The 18632-nt window shown below is 43.3% G+C and overlaps 2 protein-coding genes across 17 annotated transcripts in view; both read right to left on the bottom strand.

Moving 5' to 3' along the window:
* The window catches only part of CDC14B (cell division cycle 14B), a 46062-nt gene extending 35933 nt beyond the window's left edge, over nucleotides 1-10129 (bottom strand). For 5 of the 15 annotated variants that reach the window (XR_008819381.1, XR_008819384.1, XR_008819383.1 and 2 more), the window contains exons 1-3: nucleotides 9791-10129; nucleotides 1987-2080; nucleotides 976-1051 (exon numbers count right to left, since the gene is read on the bottom strand). Coding sequence is in view for 9 of the 15 variants with exons in the window: in XM_056324242.1 (XP_056180217.1) it covers nucleotides 976-1051; nucleotides 1987-2080; nucleotides 9791-9950 (330 nt within the window). In the remaining 6 variants the exon portion in view is untranslated. Of the gene's footprint in view, nucleotides 1-975; nucleotides 1052-1986; nucleotides 2081-3564; nucleotides 3887-9790 lie in introns of those variants that run through there. The other 10 variants (XR_008819380.1, XM_056324241.1, XM_056324246.1 and 7 more) reach the window with 5 other exon arrangements.
* Nucleotides 10130-12652: 2523 nt separating this feature from the next.
* PRXL2C (peroxiredoxin like 2C) lies at nucleotides 12653-17622 on the bottom strand. 2 transcript variants are annotated; one of them, XM_056325451.1, is made up of 6 exons: nucleotides 16969-17620; nucleotides 16362-16430; nucleotides 14825-14878; nucleotides 14312-14417; nucleotides 13934-14065; nucleotides 12653-13312 (listed from the first exon to the last, which is right to left on the bottom strand). In XM_056325451.1, exons 1-6 carry the CDS (start codon nucleotides 17428-17430, stop codon nucleotides 13185-13187), a joined length of 951 nt encoding a protein of 316 aa, XP_056181426.1. In that variant the 5' UTR covers nucleotides 17431-17620; the 3' UTR covers nucleotides 12653-13184. The 2 variants fall into 2 exon arrangements, with proteins under 2 accessions (XP_056181426.1, XP_056181427.1); XM_056325452.1 differs by lacking the exon at nucleotides 14825-14878 and having other exon boundaries at nucleotides 16969-17622.
* Between the last annotated feature and the right edge of the window lie 1010 nt (nucleotides 17623-18632).

The following is an 18632-nucleotide window of genomic DNA, read 5'->3' as shown; positions in this document are numbered from 1 at the left end:
TATGCCTCTCCAATATCAAACCCAAGATATTCAAAGGAATTATAATAGAGACCTGTGTTGCTTCAAAGCATCCTGTAAACAAGAATTACGAGAATCTTGTCTCCATCAAGCCCATTTGTAGCGCCACAGGGGCAAAGCAAGTCTGAATTATACAAACTCATACCAGTGACAGACATCAAGGAATGGAAAAACAAGAAAAACCCAAACCTCTGTTAAAATATAATGTTCTGCATACTTCCCAATTTTCACAGTTCAGTGGCAGTTTCAAGAAAAAAAAAAGCAGTTTTGAAGAGGCAAACTGTGATTCACATCAATGCTAATAAGCTTTTTTATCTGCCTAACAGGTTTTATACTCCAACATCTGTTAGAGGTCAACTAACTCAATGTCATTCATGTTAATTAATATAGGAACCCTCTGTTTTGAAGACACAATGTTCTATCAAAAGCCCTATCCTGAAAATTACTGAGCAGTCCTCAGAGGAGATAATATGCAGTGAAAGCACAGCAGTCTCCTTCAGGACAATGCCATAAATGTTACCTAAGATCAAATGTTGCTTCTTACCAAAGAGATGTCAGGACCAAAAGAGAAGCCCAAGTCAAACAAAAAACACCTCAAATAAAAATGTGTTGCATAGCCATCAAACTTACTCAATACTGGCAGATTGCCAAGATGACTGAATTCCAAGAGGGTGGCTTTTAATTTAAAGCAGTCTGTACCCATTTAGCAACATTTTAGGAGCTTAACATTACTTACTGCCACAGTGGTGCATTTTCTGGATCTTAAAAGTAAGTGGTTTTCCCTCCTGATCGTCCTCCTCCCTAAATTTACCTTGATAAAATTTAGCATTTATATCCGAAACTTAGCTGGATTAGGAACTCAGGAACCACCTGAACAAAAAAAACCCAAAACCTTTTGGCCCATTTGTTTCTGTTATTTAAAAAGTCAAGAATATTGAACAAAAAACCAAGTGTTACCTTTAATTTCTTATTTAGCTTGCAGCAGTATCTGTAGACCATTGCCAGATTGAGTGGTCCAAAGTCTGCATAGAAGCTGGCAGGAGAAAGGGGAAAAATTGCACATGACCTCTGTAAATGCCTTTTTTTTTTAAATCAGGTGCACAAAGCAAGAAATAATAACATATATGATGTATGTGCATCATACTAAAACAAGAATGCCTTCTTACATACATACTATTTTGTTGGAGGTAACAGTTTTGTCATCTTTAAATGGGGGCTAAAACTATTTTTTCTTGTTTTCCACACACCACCACTTATAACCAAACTAGAATACTCCAGGTTTGAAGAATTCTCTCTACTGTATCACTCTGTAACCAGTTCAGAAACTCTTATTTTAAGAGCAACCCAAAAGCTTTACTGTAAAAGAAGGCAATTAATATGGCTAGAGAAAAGTGAAACTGAGAAAAAAGATTGATTAGTACTTTCAAAAACAGTAACCATGCTCTTGGTCAAGAATATTTAAAGAATTGGCAGCATTCCAAGATCACATACAAAGGCATACAGTGTTCACCACAGGGGAAATATTACATCCATTGTCAGCTCATAAAGACTTGAATTGATTTTGCTAGTTTTTTCTTCTTATTCTAGAAGGTTTAGCCTTTCCACTTAATACTTGAGCAACCAAAGTCATCCTCTTCAGCTCGGCAGTCCAGTGCACACTTCTGAATACATATTGTTGCATCATGTTCCTGTATCTTCTAACAAGAATGGGTACAATAAAAGCTTTTTCTTTGAAAAGAGTTTTAAGAAATCCTGATTGGAAGCCAAGAAACCATTCTAAGACATATAAATCATCACGGCAGATAAGCCTGAGAGGACCAAACTCATGTAATTAGTGCTGTAATGGGAATGGTATGTTTCCCTCAGCTACATTTAAAAACAGAATGTCAATTAGACTGGTTCCTCATTGCTGTTGCTCTGTCTAATTTATTTCTGTAAAAAAACGAAAAAAATAAAGACTGTACTTACTTTTCATACACAAGTTCATCATCTATGCAGAAATAATGGGTATTTGCAGCTCCACTCTTTGGTGTTTGGCAGAGAATTGCAAAATAAAGGCGATCTGAAATGCAAGAAAATTTAAAGCTTTCATAAACATCATACTTTTCTGCTGAAAGTCTAAAGTATTACCTCTCAACAGAACAACTTTAAGTGGTTTAAAATGAACCACATCTTTGAAGTATTACTGAACTAGATATGATTATTTCTCTGGTGTTAAGCAATAAGGCACACAAAGACTGAGGCTTTTGCTCAGCAGCGTTCCCATGATCTGCAGCTATTTAGTGTTTTTTCCCAAACCAAGTGTTCCCAGGAAAGCTCCCAGTTTTGACGACTTCGCAATATAGCAGGAGCCTGACTTGCACGCACACACACAGCAGAGACCCACCGCCTTTTGGCAACAGACCCCACTGCTGCACTGTGAACATCAACACACACACACACATCCCCAACTAAGTCACAAATCCCTCAGCATCTCATAGCACCTAGTTAAACTAAACTGCAAAGCGTGCTTGTGTCAAAACGCAAGTACTTCCCACCTTTTCATAAAACAATGATTTTCATGGTAGTGGCATGCAAGTAGAGTCTGCAGGCAACGGACTATAGAGGGATGCAAGGGGGCAAGGAGGCAGTCACCGCCTGGACACATCCCTGTCCGTATCCAATCCCTACCTGGGATGCCCCTTCAAGGCCTCCGTGCACGAAGGCAGGAGGCACCCTGTGCTTGCCCCGGCTTCCTTTGTTAAGCTGAGAGGAATAAAATGCCAGTGGTATGAACACAGATATAAATTATTTTTATGGCCGGGGAGCTGTAGCCCTGGTGAACTTTAAACATTGACTGTGCTGCTGCTGTAAATTGCTGTGCTTGCAGTAATTGGTCAATAAACATTGAGGCCTTGCAGCACCAGAGCAGTATTTTTCTTCCTCTCGCTGAAACAATATAATTATAAAGTACATGGATTAAAATTCAAACCTAAAAGGAAATATTTTATTTTTTGCAAACTAGTTGCCTGAAACAGATACATCACTTAAATATCGAAACAGATCACCTGCATATAAAAGTATTATTTCACAGCATGGTTTGTGATAAACTGTTATCTCCTTTTCCAGAATGCAGGAAAAGAAAATCACTTTATGCTTCAAAACAAAATCCTCTCTGACTAGCACTTAGAAATTACTTGTATCTTGAAAATACATAGTAAAGTATGCCACGAAAGGAGTCCCCCATGTCTGTATTTCAACATTCACATGCTCAGTGCTCACTTAGGTACAGCAATATCTCAGGCAGTAGAGGCAGGCACCACCACCAAAAAGTGTACCTTTGCTAAATGCACATTTCAATAGAACAGCAGCCTGATGTGAATGGTTTGGTTCAACATTTACAGGTCAGGTGCAATCAGTGGGACGTACAGTAACTCTTGAGCAAGTCGGACACCTACTTCCTTAGTCTCTCAGCAGAAGTAAGGCATTAAACTTGCTTCTTTAATTTGTAATAGTCACATCTTGCAGGCACAGCAGCTGTAGTACTAGCTGGGAAGTGCGCATTACCTGCTTAGGAACTTCTGTACCTCCCAGCATTTGCCAAAGCATCTCCTGAAAACAAGGCAAAGGATAAAATTTAAGAGTAATGCTGTGCATTTTAAAGAAGTGACTAAACTGGCCCACAAAGGGAAATATGTGTGGAGAAGCAAGTGCACTGATACCCCAACTTGACACAAAATACACTATAGGGAAGACTGCTTCACAGAAAGGCAGTCCTGGGAAAGTGTTTAGGCCAACACTTTGGGGGTGGATGGTGCCCCAGCTTACCACAAATTCCCTGCATCTGCCCCCACCATTGTGTTGCTCTCTGTGCTGTGTCAAGGTGGATTTGTGTGAATAAGAAACTGTAAAGAGTATCCTAGCACAGCAGAAATAGAAAAAGAAAAAAAAAAAAAAAAAAAGAAAAGCTGCTTTGCTGGTTTACCTTCCTCTGCCCTTAGAATCAGAGCTAAAATGGGGGGGGGGGGGGAGACAGACATGACTGAGGGCAAAGGAGGAAGCTGAAAGAAGGACTGAGAGGACAGGGTATCTTGGGATTATGTTTAAACTGGCATTTTACACCGGCATTGCTAGATTAAACATGCCACACTACAACCTCAAGCTATAATTTCACACCACTTCTGAACTGATTTAATGGCTAGCTGCCACCAGGTTCCTTACAAGAAAAAGTTATCTTCTGAGTTAGCTCACTAAACCAGCCCACTGGGGGTTAACAGGAGGAATACACAGCCAGAATTTTTCATCTGTCCTTTAGATCCAGTCTGATTATTGACTTAGACTGAGCTCTCCCTTGTACACAAACAACATCCACATCTAAGTCTGGGCAGAAGTCGACTGTCTTAGCAGTCGAGCTGACATGCTGCCTCCTTGCACACCAGATTCTTCCCGTAACTTTCAATCATTTTTGAAAATACACAAGCACTACACAAAGAGTAATCTAAAATCCTTGAATACAAAAGGGGATAAAAATGAGAATAAATATGTTTGCACAGGTCAAAGGCCTAAAATAATATAGCATTTTGCTCCTAAACAGGATTTGGAGTAACAGAACCACTCACTTCCTCAGTGCTCCTACTTCTACTAAAAACCTTCTGCAGCTTTTGCAAAAATGTCCAACAAAAATCAGAATTGCTATTTTGAGTGAACAGTGTGTATGTGGCCTTTTTAATTGCTGTTGGCATTCAATTCTGCACTGGTATTCCAGATCACGTTAATTTTTGCTATTCTTAACACACCTGAAAGAAACTCGAGTTCAATGAACTTACAGAACTACCTCACAATAAGAGCAGTGTGTGTCAAATGCCTGTCTCCTCAGAAGCTGTCCATTCCTGTGCACCACTAACAATTGCTTCCTATTATGTAAACAGTGGGCTCCACCTTTGTAACATTTCCTATAGGGAGATTTTAGAAAAGAGCTACACAGAGGAGTCCTTTCCCACAAGTGTATTTACCTTTTAACTGGCCTACCGGTCCAGTATCAGATAAATGCTGTGTTACTCACCATGTCTGGTTTTACCTGACTTTTTTGCAAACACATTCCCAGTTCTGTTTAGCCAAGGATTAGTGTTGATTTTTTAACAGTAGTAACAGATGCTGAGAAAGGAGAAATCCTTCATTAAGGATCTGATTGCAGGATGAGGGCTTACACATAAAATATACCAGAGTACTGATGGGTTGATTTCACTAGGACTCTACAAAGGTTTGGACTGCTAGGAGCAAGGCTTCTGTTTTGTTATTTTTATGCTTCCTTTGCTAGTTTTAGCTTTTTAGTATTTCATTTACATATAGTGTGCTTGAGCTGTTCCAGATTCCTGCAAATTTCTGATGAACGGTCATCCTAAAAGTATCAGAACAGAGCAGACGTTTCTAATCATCTCTCAGAAGAATGAGACAGTATGGCTCACTGCCTTAAAGGCTGCATCTGCACTGCACTTAGGAGATATGATTGCAGTATGTCAGATATACTTGAATTACACTTAATTTTGTTAGCCTCACATAACAAAACAGTTAAAATACAGAAATACGGATGTCAATGCACGCAATTCATTTGAGTAAGCATCCCATGTACAGCAAAATGAGCCTGCATACCCCTAACAGAAGACTATGTTACCACAGCTTTGCTACCACTGGTACATGAACTAGTGAGATTAAAGCTAGCAACAAGCATGTCTACACAAGCTGTAATAATCATGCATCTGATTGCAGTGTGCATATAGAAGGAAAAGCATTTTGCTTGTTCTTCAGATTTACAGTGTTCTATGGAAATAGTCATATAGAAAACTGAGAGCCACCACTTCAAAATCATGTTAATGTGAACACAGAGATAACAAATTAATCTTCCCTTTACTGCTGCACAGGCCTTGGAAAAAGAAATTTCAGTAATTCAAGAGAACAGTAAATACCAAACAGGCACTTTCTGCATGACAAGTCTGCATATGATCAGAAAAGGCTATTTCATAAAAAAAGACATTTGACAGTTCTTTTGTTAAACAAATGCCTTAGATGAGAAATTCAGAAAAGACTGACAGTACAACAAAACCCAATGTTAGTCTGTTTTGAATTACCAAGATTGTTAACTAGAGTTATTTACTATTGTAAGCGGAGTGTACTTCTAAATTCAGAGTTGGTATGTAGTATTTTCTTGTGTTTGATCTAAAAAACCCCAAAATACCAGGAAGACACATGTAAAAGCATAAAAGACAAATTCTGTTACAAGGTCAAGATGAAATACACAATGTATATTTTTTTTAGTCATACTATCCTTGAAAAGATTGATTCACTCATCACTGCTTCAAATGTAAGTGATGATAAGAGTTGGCAATTAGAACAGCCTGGCATCTGAAACAGAAAATGAAAGCATACTAAAAAGTTAAAGGAACATTTTACTTCACAAAAAACATGAAAAAACAGGGCCATATCACAACCGATCAACAACACTGGGTTACTTTACTCAAGTAAGAGTCCTTACACTTTGCTGCCCTTGTCTCATACACAAGTCTACTTTACATATATTCACGCACTTTCAGTGCTGGATTAGATATTAAAGCCTTAAATTCGTATTTAAAATCTCTGCTTTGAGAAAGACTCACAAGTAAGTGAGGTTATATTGATAAAAGAATAAATACAACTTCTGTACTGAGATAGTTGTATAACAAAAACTAATTCAAAGTGCTGGTAAGTCAAAATGTTGGAAAGCTTAATGATACTCAGTCTTTAGCATTCCAAAAATATACAGTTTTCTAAATAATATGCAAAGTTTATAATGACAAACAAGCAATAATGGAAAAACAAAAGCCAGTGCAATGGTTTAGGGAAAAAAACCAACACAAAACCAAAAAAAACCCAAAAACCAACTCACCAATTAATGAGCATCCTGAATCGAATGCTATTTCATAAAACCACCAAGTGACAGCATAAGTAAAAAATTCTCAATAAAGGAAAAAAGACATATACAGTACAGCTTAGCTCATCCTTTAAGATGCTAGTTCCTCACTGTAAACAAACTAAATACACATGTAGCAGGAGGAGAAACAAATGTCAAGAAATGCCCCACAGTGTTACATCACTTAAATTTTAAGTCCACGTATAGTACAATACAGAATTAACTACTGAAAAGCGAGACAGAAACACACACCTTCTGGCTGAGGTTTATGTAAAATAATTCCACATCTTCTTTAAAAAGTTATTTACAAAATCAGAGCAATGACAAAGAAAAGCAGCCAGGAAAAGGGAATAAACAGCTTTCAAGCACCTCACAAAGAATTGTTACGTTTTCTGTAATCGTATAAATCACTTCTTTCAGAGATCAGAAGATAGGTGAATATGCTTCTAATAACAGAAGAAAACTGCATTCAGTTCCAGCAAATCGAAGTCATACCAGCAAGCCTCACGCATTAGTTGACAATGAGAAAATGGTAAGGTTTACCATGCAGCTTAACAGACCAAAACAAACAAATTTTTACAAGAACAGCCTTCCTGAACCAGTCTTAATAGTAAACAAAAATATTTAATGATTAAAAATTATTCTGACATACGGCTAATGCATACAATCCATTAGGAAATAAAGAAATGCATAATTACCCTAAGTATTTTGAGCATAAAAACCATGCAAATAATGGATTAGAAATTCTGCTGTTTATGAAAGTAACATCATGCAAGAAAAGATCCATAAATCTTCACAGCTATTCGGGTTTGTTTTCTCCCTCTGTCTTTTAGCAAAGATGAAAATGAAGGTAGCCTGTTCTTAATGAGTTTGGCACTGTTTCTGTAAGCAGATAAGCTAATGCAGATGTCTCAGCCTTTACAGAGACTAAAATATGTATGTCCATTTGCAAGAATAAGGCCCTAGGCTTTAATTCATCTCCAGTCCAGAACTATAAATTCATTTCTCAGAACTTTAAGAAGGCAGAACTGACAGTTCAAAACTTGAAATAACTTTTAAAACAGCTGAAGAAAAAGATAAGCATCTGAGCTCATTCTTTTAAGGTTTCTGTTTTCAAAATTATGTATGACATACCTGTGTAACAAAAATTTGACTAGAACTGTTCTGTTATTAGAAGTCTGTAAACAGTGGTCACTGTGCACATTAAAAAGATCAAGAAAAAAGAAATATTAGCAATAATAATTACTGCATTTTAATCAAGTTTGTTATACTGTGTACTGCTGCACATGGTGAAATGCCACTGAAAAAACACAAGTCAAAGCCTAGGTGCTCTACGATATTACTTAAAGGGGTGAACATTTCTTTGGAGGAGAAGATGCAGTAATTTAAGGGCCCTGTTGATGTCAGATGTGCATTATCAGATCCAAGCAACTGCTATGTGAGAACAGTTAGATGGACCAGTTTGCTGGAGACCTGAGCTGGACAGGTCAGCTCTAGGTAGTGCAATTATTTTGATATCAAAAAGTTATCACCTGCCAAATGAGGGGTTTCTACATCTAACCGTAAAACAGTACCATCATCACTTCCTATATAAATGGCTGCAGTTATAGAAAAATACACATAAGGAGTTACTGTTGCATTAGAATTCTGCATGTAAGTACACTATTATGTTTCTCTGTGTAGATTAGGCCTAAAATACTGTATTTTAGGCTGCAGTATTTAGGATTTTATTCCCTGACAGTATTAGAGCTTTTTAAAAAAGAGGAATCTGGTATGCTTTGGGAATTTACATTCTTCCGACATCTGTATACCAAATTTCCAAAACAAAATCTTACAGTTTCCTAACCATAACATCATGTAGGAGACACACCAGATAATTTAAGGAACCCTGTTTCTTGGCACAGGTAAGACTGGTGCCTTTTGTCCACATCTGCCCTTTGCATTTTTGCTTGCTCCATCTATGGACTATTTCCCACATCCTCCACAGAGAATTAGTTAAGTGAGGTTTATTTCTTGTTTTTAGGAGATGTTGTAAATAATAGCACTCTCAAACTCTAACACAGGACATTTTTTTTTTCTTTTAGGCAAACTAAACTCAAGCCTGTCTTTTAGCTGGGGAACTCAAACCTAAATCCAGAATTATTCTGGCCGTGATCCAATCTGCTTCTCCACCAAGGCCAAAACAAAGCACAGCCCCAAGCCTGGGCCATGGGAAGGACGGGGGACACGGAGCAAACCAGCCTGCAGAAGCCCTGGGCACTCGAGTGTCAAGAGGAGGTGCAAAGCTTGTCCGCTATTTTACCCGTCAGTCAGCAAGCACAACGTTCGGAGAAATGTTATATTCGGACCCAATACCGAGATAAATACGCTACTCCACCTCACCCCCCCGCCCATGTTTTACTGGTTCAAATGTGTTTTCCCTTTACTCTTTTACAAGCTGAAAGAGACAGCACAAGGCAACTGCTCGGCACAGCCAGGGTTAATAAAAACCCACGGTATTTATTCTTCTGGAAGCACGGCCGGACTCGAGATGCATTTTTCAAGCACACTTCGCTGCGCGGAACGCCGGAGAGACGCCAAGAACCGACCCACTGCCCAGATGGCAGCGGCGGCCGCCGCCGCCCAAGCGCCGCGGGTCCCGGCGGGGCTGCGGCGCCCCGGCGCTGAGGCAAAGTTTCCCTCCCCGCGGCCGCACCTCCCGCCCGGGGGCCGGCGCGAGGGCGGGACGGGGACGGGGACGGAACGCGACGCCAAGGGACGGGACGGGACACCCCGCGCGCCAGCGGCCCCCACCTCGTCCCCCCGGCAACCCCCCCGCCCGCCCCCACCCCCCCGGCACGCCCCCCTCACCGGCGATCCTCAGGCAGGTCTCCGACCCAGCGGGGGGCGGCTGCCGCCGCTCCGCCTCGCCCCCCGCCGTCCGCGACGCCGCGCCCCGAGTTCTCTTCAGAGCCGGCGGCGCCGGGGCAGCGGCGCGGCGCCGGGCCTCGGCCCAGCTCTTCCGCTTCATGGCGGAGGCGGCCGCGCCGCTACGGTGGGTGCGAAGCAGACCGCCTCATCCCCGCCGCGCCGCTCCCCGCGGGGCCCGGGCCGCCGGAGGGGAGGGAGCCCGCGACGGCGGCGGCGGCGGTGGCTGACGCGTCTCCCCGGACACCGCCCCCTCCCACCGCCCCATGCACCTACGGTCCCCCACGCCCCGCGCCGGCGGCGGCTCCGGCACCCCCCGCCCCCCCGCGCCGCCTCCGATTGGGTCAGCGCCGTGTGGCGTCACCACACGGCGGAGCGGTGGGGACGGTGATGTCATAGTGGCCGCTGTAACAGGTGGACGGGGGCCGCGCGCGGCCCGCGGCACCTGGCCCCTGCCCGCCGCCGGGGGCTGCCGGGGGGGCGCCGGGCCCCAGGCGGGGGGGGCGGCGCCGGCACGCGGCGTCTAGGGGGGCGGCGCCCCGGCGGCCGGGCGCGCCGGCAGCGTTGCCGGGAAGCCGCAGCCTTCGGACATGAGCGGTTTCGGTTACTGAGTGTCTTGAGGCGTCGCAGTCTTCCAGGTGCCTCTCGCGACACGTACCGGAAGAGGGTCCCACGGGGAGGTGGCACTGCGCGAGGCCAGCTGGAACGTGTCCAGCGCGCTGAGCCGCCCTTGCTCGGAACTTAACATGGATTCGTCTGGAAAGTTACGATCACTGGGCGTGAGCCTGCCACTCGGACTCGGTGATACTGCAAAACACACCGTTATTATAAGCAGACACTGAAAAAAACAAGCTAGTAATTAACTTCCCGAAACCCCTCATCTCTTAACTGGCTGTGACAAAAGCCCTCTCGTAAGTGTTCACCCGTCTGCTCACATGAGGTCACTGCTTATCTCCCACTGGTTTCTGTCTTCCACTGTGTAACTTTTTTAAAAACAGTTTTTCTAAATAACACCAGAGACCTAACTGCTGACTCTTGGGAAACGGTTTCTGCCATGGATGAGTGTGGCCATCATTCCAATCCATGACGCACGTGGGAATGGTGGTGTGCTCGCAGGGCGCCAGAGGGCTCGGTGGGGCTGTGGCCGGGTGCGGAACGCAGGGCTGGTGCCCTGTTCGGATTGCTGCTCCACCGCACTCTCCTCTGTCGTCTTCCCTCATTTTGTTTGCCCTCACTTGGAGAATCTTTCTGAACATGGGGTTTTGCTGGGAATAACACAGAGGCCGTGCTGTGGCTCCTGTCAGTATTGAAATGGTAGAGAGTAGATGACTTCGACCTACAGAGCCATCAAACTACAACTTAATTAGTTCCAATCCCCGTTAAGAGTTTGCAGTTCTTCTAGCTATAGTTAGTTTCATGTAATGTAGAACTGGCAATAGAACTATTCCCATTCTATATTATTTGAATTCTTCTGAAAGCCACACATGCAGAAAAACAGCTAGCCAAACAATTCCTTTAAACTCAAAAGAACCAAGAACATGAAAATGAAATGATTGCAAAATAGATGAGGAACTAGAGTGGGTGTCCGTGGCAGTAACGATCAGATGAATGAAGCTGAGTGGAAGCACTGCTAATAAACATTTATCATTCTTTCTCTTTGAAATTAAGTTTTCTGCTTTTCTTGTCTTTGTTTTACAAACATAAGACCAGTTTTCTACCTTGCTTTCTGCTGTGGGGGCAGCTGCGTTCCAGAGTTTCCAGCATACTCAGAAATCATCGGTGAGCTGGGGAGCCCTGGAGGGAGGGGGACAGCTCCTTCTTTATGAATGTAGGGGTAGGGGTTAATGGGAAAGGGACTTTACCCCGCTGTAACCCTCAGCTGCCATTGCCAGTCCCTTATGCCAAGTTCTGAGGAAGCCTTTGGCCAGCCCTGAAATTACACGGGTTCAGAGTCTGCACGTGACTACCTTTAGTCCTGTGCCGAGTGCTGTGGAGTCAAAGCAGGGAACTGAACAGTGGTTTTACGTTAATAATATCCTTCTTCTAAATACACTGTTATCAAAATGGGTATGTAATTAATAAGGTGCTAAGGCATAGTACCTCTAATGGAATTACACTGCTTAGTATCATTATGTTTCTTAAGCAACCCTTTTATTTTTCGTTATGGACCACTGCATTTAATTTCACATGCTCTAAATAGTGTAGAGCTCTCTGCAGCTTGCTCTGGGCCTGCCTGGTGACCTCAATGGATGCAGGGACAAAAGTCTTCACAGAATACTGTTTTACAATTGCATTAGTGTTAAAGCTTAGAAGGGGAGAGAATTTGCAGGTGACATCTGTATTAACTGTAGCATTTTACAGTGAAGGCCAAAGATCAGATACTGCAGAGAAGGATATGCTCCTCTGCAGGTCTCAGACAATCTTATTTTAAAATTGCTTAAAAGTAGTGACTCATGGATGAAGGAGGGCACATCTACTTTAATGAAAGCAATAGATTCTGAACATAAACATTTCTAGAAAAATGGGTAATATATCTAACAGAACTGCAAACCAAACTGTTGTCTTTAGCTCAGTTGTCTCAGACAGAAATAACCAAGGACATTTTTTCAGAGACCTCTTGCTCTGAGAGAAAGTACATACATACAAGGGAGAATATTCTGCTGCAAGTCTTTGTAGGAAAACAAGTAATTGACTACAGTCTACTCCAAAACTGACAGTCTGATCAGAAATATGTTTAGACATCTCTCCCTCATCTTACAGACCCACCTTTTTGTATGACACAGAAAAACTGCAGACAACGGATGATGTATTTAAAGTATTTATTTAAAACTATAAAATGCATTTCATAATGTCTGCGACAGATACAAAAGTAGGCAGAAGCTGAAGTCCCAGTATTCAAAACTGATTTTTCAAGGTTTATTTTAATACAAGACCACACAGTGCTAGAAGTTTTGAAACATTGCTGGCAAGTATTGGATTGAAAGCCTGTGTGATCCGCTGAAAGCAAGAATCCCAAGTTCTTCCTGAGCAAAACCAGATTTTTTAGTTTGGTGCATCTTGAACAAAGATTTTTAAAATACATTAGCAAAATTGTTTGATGAGGAAATAATAAGATACAGGATTTTTTGCAATAAGCCTCAGCTGTGTTTTAGTTTTTGTTATCCTATACGCAACAGAAATACCACTTTGTGTCCATCTTCACTGCCAGCTAATTTGTTCTGTGCTCTCATTTTTTAGACAAAGGTTTCAGATGTCATGTAAAGACACAATGGTACCAACGCTTGTGGGAATTGTTCTTGAGGAGTACAAATTAAAAAATTTGTATCTTGTGTCAGTGTCATATGTCAATAATCTGGGGCTTGTTTGTGAAATTTACTGGTTTAACGCCTGCCAGCTGCAAAACTGTATTAATGGGAACATGATCCAGCCTGTTTTTATCAAGATGAAAAAAATGAACTTCATTGCCTGGAATGGAATGAGAATAAGATTATGTGAATAGTGGAATAAAATATTTATTTATTCAAAGACATAACTGAATCAAAGAAGCATTCTGATTTCCTACTAGTTGTTATACAAACGTGAACTTGCACAATATACTGTATTTTAAACAACAACAACAATTTTTGTTTTAATTGTTACAGAAGCAAGGAACATTGAAGCATCTAACTGAACTAAATCTGCTGTAGTATGATGCTTCCTAATGATTTGATGACTTTGTCATGTTGCAGCCCCATTTTCATGCATTATTCCTCTACTGAAATTACATTAAATACCTCAAATCAAATGTGAAAGCAGAACGTAGGTAAACACAACAATGTCAAAAACCCCCTCCATGCTCTGAAGCAGCTGTTGCACCAGCACTCCTATGAGCTCGCAGGACTGTGATCAGCTTTGTGCCACCTCTGTGGGAGGTGGGACTGCACTATGACACTTTAACTGGTTCCTTCAGCCAGCAAAATCACACAGTTCAACACAATACAATACTGTCTCCTTGGGGTCCACAGGGACAGCAGCCAAGACAGTAGCGCTAAAGCGAACAGCTGAAGAAGAAGACTGTTAATGTTCATGCAAAACAAAGAAGCTCACCTGGGCCTAAAATCAAAGCTCCTCCCTGCTGAGCAGGGTCTCCTTGAAAATCAAAAGCTGGGCCAGTCATTGCCCTCCACACACTCCTAATGCTTCCCAGGAGTGTGTTTGATTTTACGTGAGGGCTCCGCACTAAACGAAACAGCAAAACTCTTGTTATCTAGAAATACAGACGTATATAAGGAGAACAACAAAACTGAACAACTGCTCATGAATAGTTCAGAGTTTCCTGATTACCACTGTTTTGACAAAATACAGCCCACAACAGACCGTCTGGTGGGCAAGTCCCTTGGTATTTCATTGTGATTATACTATTTTATCAGAGCATTGTTGGTTTTCAATGTGTAAGTCCAAACAAGGTGAGAAAACTGTTCTTACCTGATATGTTACTACCTTCACCTCTTTTCATGCCAAGTGTTTTATAAATTTCCCTTTGTGGATCTACATACATTTCATGTGTATACCCAGTTAAACTGCAAAAGGGCTGCAAAATATATGCATACAAAAAAGTAGTATTTTTAAGGTTAAGACAGTAATTAGTCATTAATGTACTGACAGTGGAAAACCAGTGACACATACCCCCTCCCCAATTTGGAAACCTGTGGATCTGTCATGTAAGTAAACTAAAGGCCAAAAATGTTGAGCCACAAAGCTTTTAGCTACCAGTGAAATCAAGAAAAGATGATTCCTTAGTAAGCCCCAGTGGTTTTTAAACTGAAAGTTTATTTGCTTTATTCATGTACTACTATTAGAATTGCTTCAGGAAAAAGAATTCTGTCCTCTTTCTCTGTGGTTGCAAATGACCGTCTTTTCACCCAGCTCTAAATCCCTCAGTGCAGACCATTAAGACACAATAGAACATACAATATATTTAATGCCTACTTTATTTACCTTGATGTGATGGTAAGATGACTGTCCAATAACTATAAGCCTCACATTTGCTTCCTAGAACAGAACACGGTATTGAAACTGTAAGGAGGAACTCTGTGTTTCTGCATGGCTGCAAAGAATTGCAGACTGGTATCCTGAGTTAATGATCACAGTGCACTCAGTTAAACTTATTTGAAATCAACATCATTTACACATTTGGAGCCTGCAGCTTTGTCTACCAATGACAGTTAGCTGCTACATTAATTTATTAAATGAAAAATTATTTTTAAAGACAACTTTTAAATAACAGATGTGTAAACTTCAAGTTTTCTGTAGCATTAGTAGCCATCTTTTCAATTGATTGCAACCTGCTATTATTTTGGAAATTCAAGATTTCCACTCAGTTGCACCTGCATCTAAAGCAGCAGCATGCAACACATACATCTGTGATTTACATATAGATGCTTATTAATAAATGTAACTTGAATCTACCTGTACTGCTTACTTGCAGGTGCAACATTAGGCCTGAGTCTAAAACAGAGGCCAACACTTAAGTTGATTTAGATGCCAGCAGAACAGTTAATAAAATGCAAAGTTGTTTTAATATTAGGGTGTAACACCTGCCTTTCCCATATAGAATCATTTTACTTGATATTGAAGCCCTCCTAAACATGGAATTCTCACACCAAGAAAAGCATGACAGTTTTGATTCCCTGTATACATTTGAACAGCCAAATTAAGAAATGTCATTCTGAGTAATGCTGATAGAGAAGTTTTGAAAAATCTGTCCTGAGAAGGGGAGCTGCCAAAGAAATTCCCCCTTTTCATCCCCAAGTCCCTAAGTAGTTCCATCTAAGGCTTGCTGTCAGCAAGGAGCTGTGTCTGTCATCAGCTGTGCTGCTGTTGGGAATAAAGTATGACAGAATTTCAATCAGCAGCCTAGAAGGGCCAGATTGACCTTCCACATTTAGCAGGGGATCACTGTCTTTCTCTGGTATCTCCTAACACCCAACACCCATCCATAGCAACCCCTGCCCACTACATTTCTCCTTTCTGTCACTATGCCACTCCTGTTTGTGCAGCTGCCTAGAGAACAGGTCACACAACTGATGCAGCTGACAAATAACCATAGAAAAAGAGACTATTTAATCGAGATCAATTTTCTGATCTTGTTCCACGCACAACCATCTGTCAGTGGTACCAGCACAACGGAAAGGGCAGTAGTTAGTGGTCAGGAAAAGACAGCTGCCCAGGGCACTACCAATACCAAAAGAACTGCCTGTCAGATGTTGTCCATTCAGAACACAGCAGAAAAACCTGCATCAAACTAACAGGGCAGGGAGAAATAAGGCTGCTGCAATGGAGCATGTAACGCAATAAATCCTCTCCTGTGTCTCCAGGCAGATGCATTATGGCTATTGTAGCAAACAATGCAAACTTTCTTCTGAGCCTTTTTTAATTCCTAGAAGGTTCAAGCCTCATGCAAGCCTGTGGCAGGACATAAGAAACCTGCTCAACTACATCAAGCCTATGTACGTATTAAAGGCAGAGTACTTACTTGTAAAAACGCCTTGGGGACCTTTGCCAGGTCTTCTACATACTCCTTACAGGTGTAACATAAAAAATTCTGCAACATAACCAGTTGTATGTGTCAGAAACAGACAACATCGCATAGCAATAGAAGGATCAGATTCTGACTTTGGGCACAAACCATGTTGGAGTTGATCAGGAACGGGACACAGGAAAGATTTAAGTTCTTTGCTGTCACCAAAGTCGGATTAGGATCCTGGTTTAATCCCAGCCTGAACAAGGCCACTGGCCTAGGGGCCTTGCCAGTATTTCTATAACTGGGTGTTTTAGAAATGCGAGAGCTGGCTCACTGCCCGGGATATCAAGGGACACAGTACTTTTTTCACTAAACACATGGCTGAAGAATTATTTCCTTTCAGGTGAATACTGTATCGTTTTACCTGCCAAAGAAAGGGGCGGCGGGGTGGCGGTGGTGTTTTACAACTAATGTGCTTCGTATTTTCCTCCTGCCGCAGCGCAGCCTGTGCCAGCTCCCCGCTGCCCGCCGCTTGCGCAGCCGCGCTGGGCCCCGCAGGGCTCCCCCCGCGGCCCGCAGGCCGGCGAGACAACCCTCCCGGGCAGCCGCCCCTCCTCACCCGCACGAACACCACGATCGCTTTTTGCTCCCCGTACAGGGCCTTGAAGGGGACGCTCCTCCCGTCCGCGTCCACCACCAGGCAGCGGGCGGCCTCCCGCAGCTCCACCGCCTCCTGCCGCTGCCCGCGGCCCCATGCGCGGCCCACCTGCTGCGTGACCGGCGGCGCCGCCGGCCCGGCCATGGCGCGCCGCGGCCCGCCGCTCCGGCAGGCCTGCCCCCGCGCAGGAGGAGGGGAGTAAGGCGGGGCCGCAGCGGAGAGCGCGGCGGCTATGAGGGTGACGGGCGCGCCCCGGCGGGCTGGGAGGGCCCGGCCCGGGGGGGCAGCCAGGCTCGGCGGCGCCTGCGGCCCGGCCGGCGGGGGGTTGGTGCGTCTCGGGCCTGGGGTAAGAAGAGCGAGAAAGCTGCTGCCAAAGCCGCTGGCCGGCGGCGGTCGGAAGGCGGTTTTGTGCCTGGAAGACATAACAAAATCGAACCGGGCTTCCCGGCAGCGGTGTGCGAGCAGCAGCGGCGACTGGTCACGCAGCCTCCCGGTCAGGGGTGGCCTGGCGGGGTGCCGTGGCCTTTCAGAGGTCTGTGAGCGAGCCACGGAGCTCTGTTGTGGAGGAGTTGTCACACTGCTGCATCAGAAGAAACCAGGCCCCGTTCCCATGCAGCGGTAAAAGCAGAAGGTTACGGACCTGGGCGGGTGAAGGCACAGGGTGCTGAGCAGCGCCCGTGCCAGAACCGAGCGCACAGAGGAGCGTGAAACGAAGGTGGCTGGGCAGCTGAAGAGTACCGTGGTCTCCGGGACTGTTGTGTTAGCTGACAGCTTTGAAGGAGGAGAGCACTTCCCTTAGCTAAGTGGGCAGAGAAGAATTGTTGGCAGGAGTAGGACTGGAGGATCTTCAGGAATTACTGGCCTTCGTGAAGCTCTCCGGTGTTAGTTCCAGAGTGCCTCCAGGCAAACTGTCCCAGTGTCTATAGTGTTGATGTTATTCAAACTTGTATCCGCTGTACTTTGTGTGAAGCCCATTGCTTTTATATGACTAGGAAACCTGTTACATGATGGAACAGGTTAATTCCGTTACTGCAGTGACTTTTCAGCCGTACACAGACAATTGCTAAATTGCCCTCAATCTGCTGTTTCCTAGACTAAATAATTTAAAAAAATTATTTCTTCTCATCAGTCATGTTTTCTACAGTTTCTGGAATACAGATTTTGTAGTTTCCTCTGGAATTTCTAGATGGTTTCTGTCATTCCTCAGGTTCAGTGCCTAGAACTAGACACAGTATTTTAGCTAAGTGTTAAATTTTCTTCATGTCTTGGGTCTGTACATCCCCTTAGACGTGCTGGTATTGTGGCTGTGTTTTTTGCAATGGCACATTTTTATTGAATCCTGTTCAGCCTGACGAGCCACTATCACTTCCAGCTGTTCTGTGCCAGACCTTCCGTAGAAGGGAGTGCATTACCAGCATTTCTCTTGCATTAGTCAGTGAAAGAAATTCTCTCTAGTGTCACAACGTCAGAAAAGTCAAATGAGCTCCGTATAAGACATCTACACAGGATGATAAAGCATAGTGGGACCTCCAGCTGGGATACCTCCCAACTCTGTTTTGTAACTCTTGCCAAAGAGAGCTTCAGGGCATGTAAGGTGATTTGTGCCATGTTAACAGAAATGACGG

The sequence above is a fragment of the Falco biarmicus genome, chromosome Z (genome assembly GCF_023638135.1).
Source record: "Falco biarmicus isolate bFalBia1 chromosome Z, bFalBia1.pri, whole genome shotgun sequence".
Classification (NCBI taxonomy): domain Eukaryota; kingdom Metazoa; phylum Chordata; class Aves; order Falconiformes; family Falconidae; genus Falco; species Falco biarmicus.
The sequence above is the reverse complement of the archived record's forward strand: the minus strand, read 5'-3'. Positions and strand labels throughout refer to the sequence as shown.